This window comes from Lepisma saccharinum, chromosome 1, assembly GCF_977018435.1.
Source record: "Lepisma saccharinum chromosome 1, izLepSacc3.1, whole genome shotgun sequence".
NCBI lineage: Eukaryota > Metazoa > Arthropoda > Insecta > Zygentoma > Lepismatidae > Lepisma > Lepisma saccharinum.
The window spans coordinates 84944057-84960496 of NC_139229.1; the positions used below are offsets into that span (position 1 = coordinate 84944057).

Genomic DNA, 16440 nt, shown 5'->3' on the forward strand with positions numbered 1-16440 from the left:
CTTGACTCACAGCCAGTCGTGTCGTTGTGATTGTGCCTTCATCAATCTCACCTTATTACCATTCATCCTCATCAACACGATTACCCGAAGTGGCAGAAAAGAGAAATAAAATAAATCAAATCAAACACTCTAAAATATGTGCTGCCCCAAAATGTGGTAGCCTCCAGAATTATTTGATTTGATTTTTGTTATTTAGCTTCCCTTGTCAGCCACTTTGGACTAATCGCGACAATGAGGATGAGTAATGATATGATGAAATTGATAAAGGGATTCTCACTAGCTACATCCATGTCCAGGCCTGGATTTGAACCAGGGACCCCTGACGTTGTAGCGCGCTGTGATAACCACTCCGCCATGGAGGTCGGCTCCAGAATTATTGTATCGAACAGTGGAGCCCTAAACTGGTTGTTTTATTTAGTCAGCCCTATATTTCACCATCTTTCTTTATTCCAACATTTTTTTGGTAGGAAAGTGATATGTGGAATTTAATGGCAAATATTTCAGTGGCAACTTCTACCAGCGCCGTAGAGTTAGGCAACACACATAACACCTTGCAGGGAAGCGAGTATTTCAGGATCTAGGCGTCCCATTTTTATTGCCGATGACTGCACACACACACATACACACACATACATACACACACACACACGTATATATATATATATATATAGTAAACCTGCTTCCTACTCCTACACACACATTGCAACATGCCATATTAAAGCTCCTCTCATTCGCAATATCGGTTATGTGTGGAGGTGATGTGATAAGCACCATGCTCCGACCGCCTTTATCCCCAGGTAACCATTTATTAGAGATTGGGTGAACCCCAGAACCACTCCATACAGGAACATTGCTGGAAAAATCTCACTGTGTTTGGGAGAGATATATTGTTTTATGCTTGAAACACTACACAGAATTCACACTGAGGCCTTTTCAAAGTGATTCCTGATTATTTCTTTCCTTATTTCAGAAAATCGAGGCCAAGTTTCATCTGACGATGGTCAGTCTATCCAGACTCTCCAGAGTGCTTCGCCTGCTGTCAGCCTCCCTGATACGTCCGCGGTTGTTGGAGCATCTTATCAAGGAACAAAGGTAATTATGGGGTTTTCGTCAAGAGTTTCGGATTATAGTTTGCAACACTCAATTATAACTTTAAACTGTATTAATTCAAGCAATGTATGAAATCAATCACTTTTTTAGTACGTTATAGTTTGAATGTCATATTCTTCACATGGTTATTGTTTATGTATTAATATCATGTTTACACAATGCTTTGTGAACACTGTAATTGGGCATGTGCCAGTGTGTTCGAAATAAATGAAATAAAACAGAAGATATCTTCTTTCTTCTCTATCTTTTAATCTTCATGCTGAGGATTAGATGTAAGTTATGTATTTTTTTTACTTTTACGTTCGCCTGACAACCCTAAAGTAACAATTTTAAATTGATTTGTGTTAAATAGTAATAATAGTAATGATTCTCGTGCGATTTTCTTTTCAGGAAACGCAGGTTGAGTATAGTATCCCCAGATGTCGCCAGAGACCTTGTAATCCAGCTCAAATTTCTTTTACGGTAAGGACAATACAATTTTGTATATTTCTATTAATCATTTCTGCATTATAGTAGTGTATTCTGTTTTATGTTTTTCAACACTTAAATATTTGTGTAATTTTAAAAACTAGAACCAGAAATGAAAGCTTAAAAAGAACAATTGACAAGATTGCAAATCTTGTATCTACGTAATTTGTAGTTATCAGTTACAACGATGATTAACAAAATACCTGGTGGGCTGCAACATTCAAAGAGTGTAGGCGGAATTGGAAGTATATTGTACAGTGGTGCACATCTCATTTTAAACTGTAGGTCCAGTCCCGATTAGCTTATGTGAGCATAAATTGTAGGCTACTTAAATCATTGTTTTCTTGGTTTGCCACACCTATGACTAACATGATATATTAAATAGTAACATTGACATTCAAGAATAACTGTTTACTGTTTGTTGTTACGGATTTTAAACTATTTTTATAATTACGGTAATTTTCATCTTTTCAGAATTGTGTTCAAAAAAGTTTCTACTAATCTATATTTACTAGGCGCTATTAATTGTATTTTGATCAGTAGCTGTTAATGTATTAATTTGTACTAAATCGCCCAAATGCAAAAGCGTACACATCGTACGCTTGTCTCCTTGCACACTCCGAGGTTTCTTTGTTTAAAAGCTAACACTGCCGCACATGTAACATATTGTACACTGTACAGTACAATAGTCCCTTATAACAATAGCAACAGTAGTGTCTAGCGAGGTGAACCTTTTAATTTCTGTTATTTGTTACTAAATAGGACTATGGCACCTCACACGTGAAAAACATACGATGTGTACAAACAATCAAGTCAGTGGAGGATCGTAACCATACATTCGCATTTGCGCTATCACTTACTACCACCGAGGTGCAACATGAATTTTGTCATACATTATTCTTAATATTCTAAAATGAACTTTTACAGGCAACTCAAATTGACCAACAAATTCCAAGATGTCGTCAGAGGCCATGTAAAGTAGGAGAGCCATTTTCTTACACGGTAGGAATGCAAATTATGATCTACAGTCAATAAAAATGTCATAATTATGTTCTGTTTGCTTATTGATGTGCAGAGGTATCAGGATAAGTTAATATCAGTGGCGGCGATTAGGGGGGTGAAGGGGGTAGTTGCCCCTCACTTTTCGCCACTTTTGCACCCGTTCTATGATAAATCTGGAAATATACTGTCTTTGCCCCCCAGTTTTGGCACTTTGCACCCCTGGTTTTGGAACCCAATCGCCGCCACTGGTTAATATTATTAATCATATTAAGATAATGCTTTGATATGGACGCCAAGCTACAGGTGCAGGGAGTGGCGTGCCCATGGGGGTTTGGTAGGGGTTATAGCCCCTTCCTTTTGGCTCAGTATTTCTAAAAAAAGAACGTCGAAGGCATGAAAAGAAGGCAAAATGAGGACTGACTACTAAAAAAAGTATATGTAACCCCCCCCTCTCAGAAATCCTGGGCACGCCATTTATGCAGGGATCACGGAATCCTCACTGCACGCAGTGAGCAAAACAACCAGTGGAAGTCAGAGAAACTAAAGTTCAGAACAAGCACCAAATAATCATTCAGTCAATATAGAGGGCACTATTTCCGTGTAGGATGAAGAATATGCCGCGTATCTGTAAACTAAGTACTCTCTACGAACTGAGTCATGCTGATTTGAAAATTAACAATATTGCTTAATATGACTTACTATGCAATATTTTATACCTTAACACTAATCCTGTGACAGAATATTCAAACAATTATCTTAAGAAAGCAATTTTCTTCTTTTTCGATATGCCCTCGCATATTATGATGAAGTTTGTATCAGGGTTGATAAAGGTCCAGCAACCCATAAATTTTAATGGGTTCTATTGGGTTCCACAACAGGACCGGAACCTTTATTCTTGCACAATTTAAATTCGGTCCAAGTTGGGTATTGTTTCATTAAAAAAGGTTCCTGGACCGTATTTAAATTCATCCGGAAAAAAGTTCCTGGACTTTATTTAAATTGAACCGAAAAAAAGGTTCCTGGACCGAAATTAAATACTTTACAGATAAAAAGGTTATTTCCGGTACATAACCCATTTACGCTTGCTGATTTTCTCTCCGGAACCGGAATTGAATTTATTTAAAATTCCTGAACCTTTAACAACCCTCGTTTGTATCTTCCTTTTATGATATTCACTATTTTCTTCTTTCAGGGTTGTTGTTACCAGAAGCCACTGCTAGTGACGTCAAGACCACCCCCTCCTCCCCCTCCTCCACGACCAATATCACCCTTTGGGTCAGTGTTTGGAAACAAAATGAAGATGCTTTTCTCCTGGCCTAAGTACTACAAGTGATTGGAAGGAGACGGGGTTGGAAATCAAATGTTGTTTTGGGTGCATTAAACATTTTATAATGGACAAGAAGAAAGTTTGTGCTTGAACATACTGTTAGTAGATTACTGATAGACTTTGACTAAACATTTAGCAATGCATTAACGTTGCATGTTGTTCTTTCTTTATGCCTAAGTGAATAATTTCTATTTTACAATGTATGGTTCATAGTGGGACGTATATAATGTATCCAATGTACAGTGTTTTCTCGAAATAATGAATTGTTAGCACTTTCAATGGTAACAAAATTCAATTTCTGTCCCAATACAATTGTACATGTTTACTAATTAATGCAAAATGCAGTACGAAATCGTTAGTAACATAAAATGTATTAACATTAAGGATTAATTATGTCAACGAGTAGGATTTATGGAATAAATTGTCCTAAAATTCATGCTATCAAATACATTATCATCCATTTACCTCATAAATCTACAAAATAGAAATATATGTTGTGTGTGTGTACGTAGAAGTTACGGTATCTTCATAAAGAATAAACATAAAAAAATATATACCTTACATTAACATTTTTAATAAGTGTTAGCTCAAAAATAATTAATATCTTATGAAAAGTTGTAGATATCTACGGTACTGTAAATGATTTTTCAAAACGATTTACCTCCAATAGAATTACTGAAGTCTACCTATGAATGCAGACCCATCTGGAAGAACAATGTTATTTGAGGGGAATAGCATTTGAAACATGATAGGAACATTAAAAGGGATACTTATAAACTTTACAAAATTAGCTACTAAATGTTATTTATTGTTATTTGTTTTGTACACAGTTGATTTAAAGGCACTCTTCTTTCTTTCTTACTCCTGTAACTCGCGGCAGTGTAGAGAGAATATTAAAAGAACAATATAGAAAAGCTTCTACAATAACACCATTCCTAAATAATCGTTTTCCCTACAGTCACCAGATGGCACTAGGATCGCCTTTCGGTGAAGGTTTCTTGCCTGACGTCAACCTGCAAATATACAGATTCGTGTCTTATTATTACATATTATAAAATTTAAAGAAATATTAGCCTATTTCTTTCATATTTGTCTAGATATTAATGCGTTATATTGTTTAAAGTGCATTGAAACTTACAACATGGTTCATATTTCTAAAAATGCTAGCAAGAGTGTTGAGTTGGGGAAATATTTCAACTGCTGTAGACACTGGATGAAATGTACATGTGGACATTATTTCCGCTATTTTCATTATTGCTGTAAATGTGATGTCTTTTGGCTAATCGCGAAAATGAGAATGAGTGATGATATGATGAAATTGACGCTCACAAATAACACTCAAACCCAGATCTGGATTTGAACTTGGGACACCTGGAGTCGCAGCGCGTTATCTGGAAGTTAATTGCACACCAATATACAATAGTACTTTTATGAAAATCGTACCAGGTCTTTAAAAAAATGCTATAGGTGTGTTTCACCTACGTCACAAACTGCTGAATTGTGGCTTCAAGCAGCCATGATAGAAGCCAATTCTTGTAAGCATGCGGAATTCAAGCGGGAGGGCGGGAGATTTCAACCTTGCTTACGATGGTACGTTGTGCAGTATTCGGTGTTTCAAACAGAGGTTCACGTTATTTCATCATATTTCCTTGCATACGACAAACAAAATTGGCCACAAACATGGCGGTTGTGCGCATCCTGACGTCACATGAAACCCACTTATAGTAGCGTAAAGTATACTGAGTAATTAGTTGTTATTTATTGCTGTTATTAGTTGTTAGTTGACAAAACATGTAAATATAATTTCAGAAAAAGAACTTACGCAATGAATCCATCCTCATTACTGCTCCCTCAAGATCCGTTCATCTCATACGTAGACATACGGGTAACTGTAGGCATATGGATAATCTGCAAAAATTAATATATATTAATGGGAAAGTACTTAATATATTGAAGAATTTCTAACAGAAACATGAACCATGTGACATTATTGAGTTAAGTTCTCCAAGCAGATAAGATCTTCAAATCACATCACAAAAGTTAAAAACTAGCCTAAAGCAATTCACTTCTACAAGATGTTTATTACGGCGAGTTAACGTTTGATATGCAGGTACATTTATCCTGCGATGATCTCAACAATGTAGTGCTTCAACAGCAACTTTATGTATTGATTTCAAGTCATAAATGAAAGTAGGGGAGCGTGCAATGCGATTGAAACTTTTCTTAATTGCTTATCCAGTAGCACAAGATTACTTGTCGTTAGCAAGTTCATCATTATTCTTACAAGGTATAAAAACTTATAAAATTTATGCCACAATACATTAACTGTTAATACAATTCCGTGCGCTCGCGTGTATATGTAAATAGGATCTATTTATTCTTATATTTAGGAATTCTATATTAGAATTGACCCATGCATAAACACACATGTTATGAAGAAGCACAGTGTTACTGATTTATCCATACATTCCCAATACCACATTCAATTTTTAAAATTTTTAACAAGGTCTAATTTGTAGCTATTTTTGTGGGAAAGCTAATTATCTACCCTCAAGCACTCGGTGGTCTGCAATCCACTTTTGGACGTGACTGTACAGTGAACACAGTAGGAAGATATACTTACATGACCTGTACCCGCTGTTGTAGACGTAGGAGGATGAGGAGGGATACACCACTGGCGAGTAGTACCCATAGTTGTAGGCGTAGGGCGAGTACACCACAGCTGTAGCGCAGGCGATGGCCAGGATGGTGAGGAAAACAAACTGCAAAGAGAACGGGATAGGATAAATAAAAAGTTAGAATGGACTTCCGGATAATGCAGATACTACGTATAAATAGATGTGTCCAGTTTGCAGAGAGATGCAGAAAACATGTTTGGATAATTTATTTGCAAATTATGTCAACAGATGGCATCGTATATTAGATTCCTGAGTAAGATTTCTTACATAAATTAATTAAACTTTAGAAAGACTAACTTAAACTTCGTCATATATTTGCGTGTAATGTAGGTTCAGTATGATTGATTGATTTGATTGATTTATTTTATTTTACTTCGCATTTTGTGCCTCTTGGCTAATTTGCGAAGATGGGGATGAGTGATGAAATGATGAAATTGATGAATGGACATTCACAAACAACCATGCCTGAGCGGGATTCGAACCCGAGACCCCTGGCGTCGCAGCGCGATGTGATAACCACTCAGCCACAGGGTCCGGCTAGGTTCAGTATGATTTGCCTATGCGAATACAGCGCACATAAAAATAATTCTTGCAAACAAAAGCAAATCTTGGTGGCGAAGCATGTTGACATCCGGACCTATATATAGGCTTGAGATATGCCAGACCAAAGCATTGGCGTTGTTGTTCTCTTCATATCATGCTATCCAGTGGCGGCGATTTGGTTCCAAACCGGAGGGGAAGGTGCCAAAACTACTGGGGGGCAAAAACAGTATATTTTCCTTTGCAGATAAGATTTAGCATAGAGCGGGGGCAAAAGTGACGAAACGTGGGGGGAGGTCAAATGCACCCCTAATCGCCGCCACTGGCTATCAGCATACAACCTCATCGTTTTGATTAACCTGAAGCGGGTGGAAACACTGACACTGTAAACTAATCCGTGATATAACATTACTTTGAGTGTCAACGCCTATCAACGCGAGTGTATGTCGAAATACACTACAAATATTAATACAATTAATGAAGCATGAATATTAACAATATTTATATCACAAGGATCCTCCATTTTTCTTGATACGTCCCTGAGCCAGAGCACATCGCTCTGATTGATTTATTTTACTTCACCTTTCTGCCACTTTTGGATAATCGCGAAGATGAGGATGGATGGCGATACGATGAAATTGTTGAAAGGACAATCACAAACACATATGGACAGCACAAAACACAAGTCCCACAGAGGATTATACAGCCTATGGGTCTAGGCGCCAGACCCTCGTTGGCCTGCAACATTTCAGTTACGGGAGTGTACTGTGTGTACTGTGTGTACTGCGTGGAAGTTTGGTTGACCAGTACCGCTCTGACCTGATTTTCCAAACTGGAACAGTCACTTCTATCCAAGGAGCTCCCTCATTGCCCTTACAAAGGTGGGTGAATACTGAAGCTTTAGGCAACCACTCTATTTCGATTTGGGCTGTTTTGCGTCGTCAGCTTGGGTAATGGTAAAAACCATAATGAACAGATCAAATGGATGATGACGAGCACAATAACACCATCGGTGCCTTGATTGGGATTCGAACCTGGGTCTCTGGCCTTACGTTACACTAATCTCTACGTCAGAGGATGGCATTTGGGGTTCTCACTGGGGATGAAACCCAAGGACAGTACACTAAAGACAAGCGGCTACTTGTACATATATGAAACAAATACGGAAGACACAAGTTTTCAAAATCCGAAATATGACGTGGACCTTTGACAGGGCCGGCGCTAGTCATTTTGCCGCCCTGGGGAGTGGAGGCAGATGCTGCTCCCTTTCGACAAGCTCCGCCCCTCCCCGTCATTACGCAGCAACGGGAAATTGAAAATCAATATATTCCTAAGTAAAACGTCAAACTATAAAATAAATTATGAGAATTGTTACGCCATTTCAATACTATTGAGCGCAAAAGGATATCTCGCTCAACCACAGTTAAACTTTAAAAATGCGACACTAATTTTATATTAGTATATTTTATGAAAACTCTCTCTCTCTCTCTCTCTCTCTCTCTCTCTCTCTCTCTCTCTCGGTCTCTCTTAAAAGGGTGTAACAAGTATTAGGAAAGAAATGAAGGCTTGAACTCGTATGTTTCCCGTTGTAGGTCTGTGATATATGATTGGATTTTTAAAATAATTACATGTAATATTCCCGGATCTCCCGCGTGGGTGATCTAAGGTTTGAATTCTTTCCTGCGTTGTTCCCTGCATAAATCGTCACCAGACTCAAATTAATGGGTACCTGGGGGCAACCCGGGGAAGTAAAGGCGGCCGGAAAGTGATGCTGATTACATCACCTCCAAAATGGCCGAGATCGAGAATGTGTGTGGCCCTACCCCCCACATCCTGTAAATGTGCCTTCATTCATGACATGGTGCTAGGTGCACAGGGAACTTTGCCTTTCCTATTTCGTATAATGCTTTCTTGCATAAAATGGAAACATGCGTGTTTCAGACAGTATTAGCCTTAATTTCCAAAAAAAACTTCGTTCGCTACTTGCCACGGCTACCGACAAAGTTAATACGATTGGAAGTTCTACACTCACATTAGGTGCAAAATTATGACCCTTTATGAGTTTAAGGTCTCCTTTGGTGTAATTGTTTTATTATAGTCGAAAGCACTTTTAGTTCATCTTTTAATTCAGTAGCCTTCATGTGTTAATATTCCGGCAAGTTTTCTACACTTTTCAGACAAAAGATCAGATGACATGTTTTTATCCTTACTAATATCATAAAAGAAACCGAAAATTCAATGTGATGTTTAAGCTTCTCAAATCTTTCTCTTAGAGCTAATAATTGTCTACAACCTGATAATAAAAATCAACTTTGTACCGTTTTAGTGGATCTTCAACAGTTAAATCATACTGAAACTGCTTCTTCTTTCAATTTCGACCCTGTACAGTGTTGCCTATCTTTGGATCATCTATATCTAAATTCGATGCCAGTACTCTTTCTTATTAACCGGGTCTCACAGGTCGCCGCCCCCCGACGCCTCCACGAGTGGAGGGAGGGTGTCCCGCCAGGCTGCCAAGTGGCGTCTAAGATACTTTGATTTTTTTCACCACTCATGCTTTTTTCAAATACTGGAAGTGCGTTCCGTTGGTCCGATCCAAAACATTGTGGCAGTGTAAAATAATGAATAAAGAATTTATCATATTATGAATGAAATACATTTTATTTGCATACTTTAGTTATTGTTATATTTTCTAGCTTTTATCCAATCTTTATACGAACGTCATTTTCTCCGTATCATTTTATGTCGCTCATTTAAAAAGATTAAGTGCAACAATGAGCTTAATTTGATGAAGGCAATGAAATATCTTACCAAATATTCGAACCCGTGAATGCTGGCTTCGCAGTCTCCTCTGTATAAAAAATATAACAAAACAGCAACTTCATAACAAAGGAAAACATCAAGAAAAAGTGCATATAAGGGATCTTATGTATGTGTGCGAGTTCAGGCTATATGGTAGAAACACAAGAGTGATAAAAGAAAATCTGCATTCGTTAATTACAGCATCTGAACAATGCTTTTCTGTGCACAACAATTCGCTTTGTAACCAAATCTTTCGGCTTACTTTCCGTGTCAAAGCTGCTGGCTGAACGCAAAGTTTAAAGGGCTGCCGGCGGCATGTGGAAACAAAGCGCACTTCGTCCTAGCAACGAGACGAAAAACGCGCGAGCCGGTTGCCAAGAGAAACAATTCTGTCTGTAGTTTTCAATTCGCAGAATATGAAAAGATAAGCCATAAAAATTTGATTTTTATTCCATGCTCATTATTTAGATATGCTTTGCATCGCCATTGGGCTGACCAGTACCAAGATTTCAACACTGTTATTAAACGTTAATATTGGCTGTTCCACAAATTATAGCAACATTATATATGGCCGAGATATTTACACATAAACAAGCTTCAATCAGAAGAAATTTCATATTTTTACGACTCGTTTTCAAGAAGCTACACACGATTGAATTCGACTTACGTAAAACACACACGGAAAACCTACACTTTTACGAACATTTTTGTTTGAATATAGATCAGACAGAGCTAAAATCAATTTGTCTCGCTTTTTTCTAAAAGTAGACACTTGTAGCTTTCCAATGAGGTATATTTGACTTTTTTCCTCCCACGGAGTACAATTTTACAAGCACGTAAACAGAGGGCTCAAAATTTTTGTCACGGATAGTAATTTCAACAAGCACCCCACCATTGCCGTAGCTACGGGGTGTGCCGGGTGTGCCTAGGCACACCCTAATGGGCTGCTTTATCAAAGAGAATTAAAGACAGATATTTCAATAAGAGAGAAAATAAGCGGCAGTTTGTAAGAAGTTGAAAATGTCATTACTTGGTACAAACGTGTGCATTATCGCTGATGAAACAGGTGTCTATAGATTTTCGATTTTTTGATGTCATTGGAGAAAGAAGATATTTACTGCATTCTACTCTGTACTGCAGCGTCTTTCTTCTATACCTGTCACAAGCTGCACGCGTGAGAGAGCTTTCTCCAAGCTTACCCAAGTTAAAACTACACTCATGCTCATAAATTAAGGATAATGCTGAATCTTGTACAAAGAAATATTTGATGTGCACGTTGCAGCTTGAAATGATGTGTGGGTACTGTACCAAAGAACCTGTGTTGACTATGACTTTGATCCAGTGTGTGTTGGCGCTGTAAGCAGACAAATAACTCACAGGAGCGAAACTGCTGACCAGAGTACAGTGTCTATAGGAAGTGTGCAGTTGTGTTCGGTTGTGCGAATGGTGAGTGTGTGTGTGAAATGGCTCAACGAACACATATTGATGATGTAATGAGGGGAAGGATACTTGGGCGGCTGGAGGCGGGCCAAAGACAGCAGGTCGTGTCACAGGTGCTCCATGTGCCACAAAGTGTCATCTCACGATTATGGCAACGATTCCAACAGACTGGAAACGTGTCTCGGCGCTACAGCAGTGGACGTCCACAGTGTACAACACCACGAGAAGACAGATATCTCACCGTAAGTGCCCGGAGACACTGACGGAGTACTGTCGGGGGCCTTGCTCGAGACCTTGCAGCTGCCACTGGAACAGTTCTTTCCAGACACACTGTGTACAGACGACCCAACAGGCACGGTTTATTAGCCCGGAGGCCTGCAATTTGCATTTCACTGTCACATGGTCCCAGAGTAGCCCGTAACAACTGGTGTAGAGAACACAGGACATGGACAATGGAAGAATGGTCTCAGGTACTCTTCACTGACGAGTTCAGGTATAGTGTCAACAATGATTCTCGTCGTGTAACCATCTGGCGTGAACCAGGAACCAGATACCGACCCGGTACCATCGTCGAAATGGACCAGTATGGAGGTGGTGGTGACATGGTGTGGGGTGGCATTATCCTGGGTTCACGTACACCCTTGCATATCTTCGACAGAGGTACTGTAACAGGTCAGGTGTACCGGGATGTTATTCTACAAGACTACGTTCGTCTTTTCGGAGGTGCAGTCGGTCCTACGTTCCTCCTGATGGATGACAATGCCAGGCCACACCGAGCTGCAATTGTGGAGGAGCACCTTCAAACAAAAGACATCATACGAATGGAGTGGCCTGCCTATTCCCCTGACCTCAACCCAATCGAACATGCTTGGGATGCTCTAGGCCGACGTGTCGCCGCACGTCTTCCACCTCCTCGGACTCTTCAGGAGCTCCCGACAGGCACTGGTGCAAGAATGGGACGCCATACCCCAACAGCTGCTCGACAACCCCCTCCAGAGTATGCCACGCCGTTGTACTGCATGTGTCAATGTGCATGGGCATCACATTCCATACTGAAACCTGTGCACATGCTCAAAGAACTGTGAAACAACATTTTACAATCTCCCTTGCTTTGTATCATATGTGCGTTCTTTGGTTTTTCTCACGTTTTCTGCAATAAACAGGGTTAAACAGGGTATGTGGATGTCTTTTTTGTGTGTTCAACATGTGTCTGTGCTACCACAACTAGTTTGTTTCAGTGCTGTATCGTGGGACACCAGAACCTCTATTATCCTTAATATATGAGCATGAGTGTAAATTAAGAGCAACTCAGAAGCAGGATAGATTGGAAGCCCTGCTCTTGCTATTTGTGGAACAGGAAAAAGCTTAGTCTATTGATGTAAATGAAGTTATTGATGAGTCTAAGAACATTGTACCTTTTGACAGACGTCTCTTGTTATAGATGACGTGTATTTTGATGTATTTGTTTGTAACATTTATGAACATTTTGTGTGTGTGTGTAATTTCTATGCAATTTGATTTTTTTCTACTACATATATTCAGAAATTTTCAACACTATCATTTAGTGAATTTATATTCCTTTACAAACATCAGTGCAGTAAAAGAGCCAAGTGATTGTGTTGCAAAATATGCTATTAAAAAGGTACAACACCTCATTTTTTTCTTTGTGGACACCCAAATATAAAGTTCTAGCTACACCTATGCACCCCACCACGAACCACAATAACAAATACATGATAATAATAATAACCCGTGACGCTACAGCCCTGGAAGGGCCTTGGCCTATCTCCCGACTGCCAGTCTCCCTCCCACAATCCTACCTAGAGGTGTGGAGATCATCAACCGGTAAGAGGGGTGACGTGTGGTCAGCACGTCGAACCCTCAGCCGTTATAGGAGATTTCACAGGCCGGATTATCATATACTCACTCGTAGCTCCCCAATTTACTCACGATGGTGGGTTGCCACCGGTCCTTTACACAGGCCGAGAACCCAGAGACTGAACCAAGGCGGACTCGAACCAATGCCGTCCCGCAGTCGGAGCCCAAAGCACAACGCCTTAGAACGCACGGCCACGGAGGAGGTTAAAAATAATAACAAATTATTGGTTGGGCTCGAACCCCACGGGTCCATATAAGTTGGCGCCACTGCCCAGAACTGTGTGTCTACTTACAATTGTCTTCATCTTGCGTTCTGACGTTCCAACTACTGCAGAGGTGAATCCGTACCCGACACCAGACGCCTCGCGCTTTATATAAGCCCTCCCTCCCATCGCAGCCAACGCATTATTAAAGATTGCACGTAGTCTCCCTCCCCCCCTCTTTCCCAAAACACAATTAGACCAGTCTTCGCGAATCTCGAGGGCAACGCACAGGGAACATCCCCGCCCCCCTTTTTTTTTCCATACTGCAAGCCCAAAAAAAGGCAACGATTTTGCATTCTTGGGAAGATCCTCTGGAGATGGACATTGTAATTCCAGGCCCCCTGGGAGGACAGAGGGTCTAATTAGCAACCTGGACTCGCCGCTTTCTGCCTCAAGGTTATCGGAGACCTTGCCCGGAAGCCATCTACACGTTTCTGTGCGTGAGTACACGTGGATGACACTGCGTGTGCGTTGGGGGGTTTTCCCTTTCGATCGACGAAGCCAAAAGCGTTGGCTCTCGTGCACGCGGGATTTGGTTGATCGGTTCAAGATGTCTTCGTTGGGAACAGAGTGCGAAATTTATGAAAACTGGTTGTGAGAAAGGATGGGGTCTTCTTAATTTACACACGCACACACACATACATAGCTACATACATGTATATGTACGTATATATTTATGTATATTAACGATATTAACATATTTACTGTAATTTATTTTTTATGTGACAACAAACAAATAATATAATCTACATACACACATAAGTGGCACAAGAAGCGAAGTAAAATTATGCAAATCCAAAATCATTGAATAAATTCGAACATCTATATTGATTGGTAAATGGTAATACTGTTCGGTTATCTACATCTAAAAGTCGGAATGAATTTTGAGAGGCCATATCGATAGGGGTTGCGACCTCGATGTTGGATTAAGATATCAGTTGGGTCCCCTGCCCCCCAAGATATAGCACCTTGGTTGAGGAGTAACGTAATACTTGCGTTAGTAACGCGTTACTTAAATTACGTGAATAATCCTAACGCTATTTCTTTACTTTGCGTAACTTTTCTTGTACTACTTTAATAAATTCAGAGCTGGAGGATTTTTCTGCCAGGACAAAATGTGCTTTGTTGTTTTGAACTTGTGCATTTATAAGTAGCTCTTTTAAAGGTGCATTTTGTCGGGAAGGAAATATGCTAGAGTGAGATAGAAAAGAAAGAGAAGAAGAAGAGAATAAGAACACAGGGGTAAAAGTTAGAGGCAGAAATGGAGGAAATGAGACAGAGAGAAGACAGGGATAGGGATAAAATAGAAATAAACAGACAGAGAGAGAGAGAAACACGTCAAGAGAAGCGACATAGGGAGAGAGAGAAAGACATAGAAACAGGTAAAGAGAAGAAAGGTTATAAGGGAACGAGAGAGGGAAAGAATTGATCTATTTAATATCTTTAACAACCCGAAGTAAACAGATAACTATGAATATAATGGAAATTTACTTGTCTCTATCCTGTACTAACAATGTAAATATATCAAAATACATTTTAATTTAAAGATGTGCTCCACTCAAATCTTTAGCCACACAATGACTCACAAGCTCTAATAATAATAATAATAATAATAATAATAATAATAATAATTATTATTATTATTATTATTATAATAAATATTATTGTAGGAATAACAATCATAATAACTAGGACCCGGAACTTTATGTTATAAAATATTTTCTATTTGGCATCAGATCGAATACTGGGGTAAAATCTTTACATATCTGATGAAAATCAGCCGAAATAGACGAACTATAAGGCATATTTTGACATATTTTACCAATTTCGAGATTTTACAACATATTTCTTCAATTTTCTCGTAATAAGACATATTTCTGTATAATTTCATAATTGTGTTGCATAGCTATAATCTGTTATTTTATAATTTATTATTCATATAGCGCAACTGATAGATCGATGGCATGATAAGGAAATTACGAATGAATAAATTAAAAGCAGATGAAGTCTTTTCTTAGTACAGAACAATAATACTCCCTTTCTTATCCTACCGACAATTGATAGCCCTGTATACATTATTGAGGGAAAATGTTATCTTTCATTGTTGTACCGGCAGGAGAATCGCCGGGCAGGAAGTGAACAAGTTTCAATTTTCAATTGTTTTAATTTCTTAACCTTTTTTGCAAATTGTGTGAAACCGGTGAAGCATATTTGAAGAGATCTTCAGTATTGCAGCATTTAGACACGGCGAAACTATCAAAATCTGCCTAAAAAAGTTGTGTTTGTGTATGTATTGCCTAGATTTACTAGAGCTCTAGCGAGCTGCCAATTATACATTAGTTTCAACAAAGGTGTAAATCTGACATTATAGTAAAATAAACTTAGGATAATTGCAGCTAACCTCGCGCACGATATTTTCAGTAGTTTTCCACTACATTCTTAGGTTAAAGGGATTCTGATTCTTCCGACACTCCCGCTGTTGTAAAAAGTACAACAATGTATAATTTTTAAAAGTAAAATGAAAAGCTTGGTCACTAACAATGGATTCCACCAACGTATTCATTTGTTGGTCCTTCCTCATAGTTACTGCTTGTGGTTTTATTAGTCACTCGTTTAATTGTAACAGAAGATTGAAGCAGTGTGTATAGATAATGTTCAGTAGAGATTAGAAATATCTTACCTAAAACTTGTCTGAGAGTTTTTGAGTATATTTTGTTTCACCTTTATATTTTATTCAATGATTACTAGTATTCATGATTGATAGAATTAGTGTAAAAAGCATTAATAAATATTAAGATAATAAAAAAACTACTTTATTGAAGAATTACAAGTATAACTGAAAATAGTGAGTGTTGTAAAAAAATACAACGCGCGAGTACTCATGTGACAGAAATAAGCGCGAGTGCCGGAAGGTTAAAACCCTACCCACAAC

The 16440-nt window shown here is 38.8% G+C and overlaps 1 protein-coding gene and 1 long non-coding RNA gene across 2 annotated transcripts in view; one reads left to right on the forward strand and one right to left on the reverse strand.

Annotated features, from left to right (window-relative positions):
* The window catches only part of LOC145983984 (uncharacterized), a 46054-nt gene extending 42041 nt beyond the window's left edge, over nt 1–4013 (forward strand). The window contains exons 3-6 of the mRNA XM_083117231.1: nt 971–1092; nt 1501–1572; nt 2506–2580; nt 3773–4013. Of these exons, the coding sequence (XP_082973357.1) occupies nt 971–1092; nt 1501–1572; nt 2506–2580; nt 3773–3913 (410 nt within the window). The 3' untranslated portion in view covers nt 3914–4013. The remainder of the gene's footprint in view (nt 1–970; nt 1093–1500; nt 1573–2505; nt 2581–3772) is intronic.
* A 687-nt stretch (nt 4014–4700) lies between these two features.
* Nucleotides 4701–13613, reverse strand: LOC145983988 (uncharacterized). Its single transcript, XR_014441273.1, has 4 exons — nt 13539–13613; nt 6531–6669; nt 5730–5815; nt 4701–4920 (listed from the first exon to the last, which is right to left on the reverse strand). It is a non-coding gene; the product is annotated as an uncharacterized LOC145983988 (long non-coding RNA).
* Between the last annotated feature and the right edge of the window lie 2827 nt (nt 13614–16440).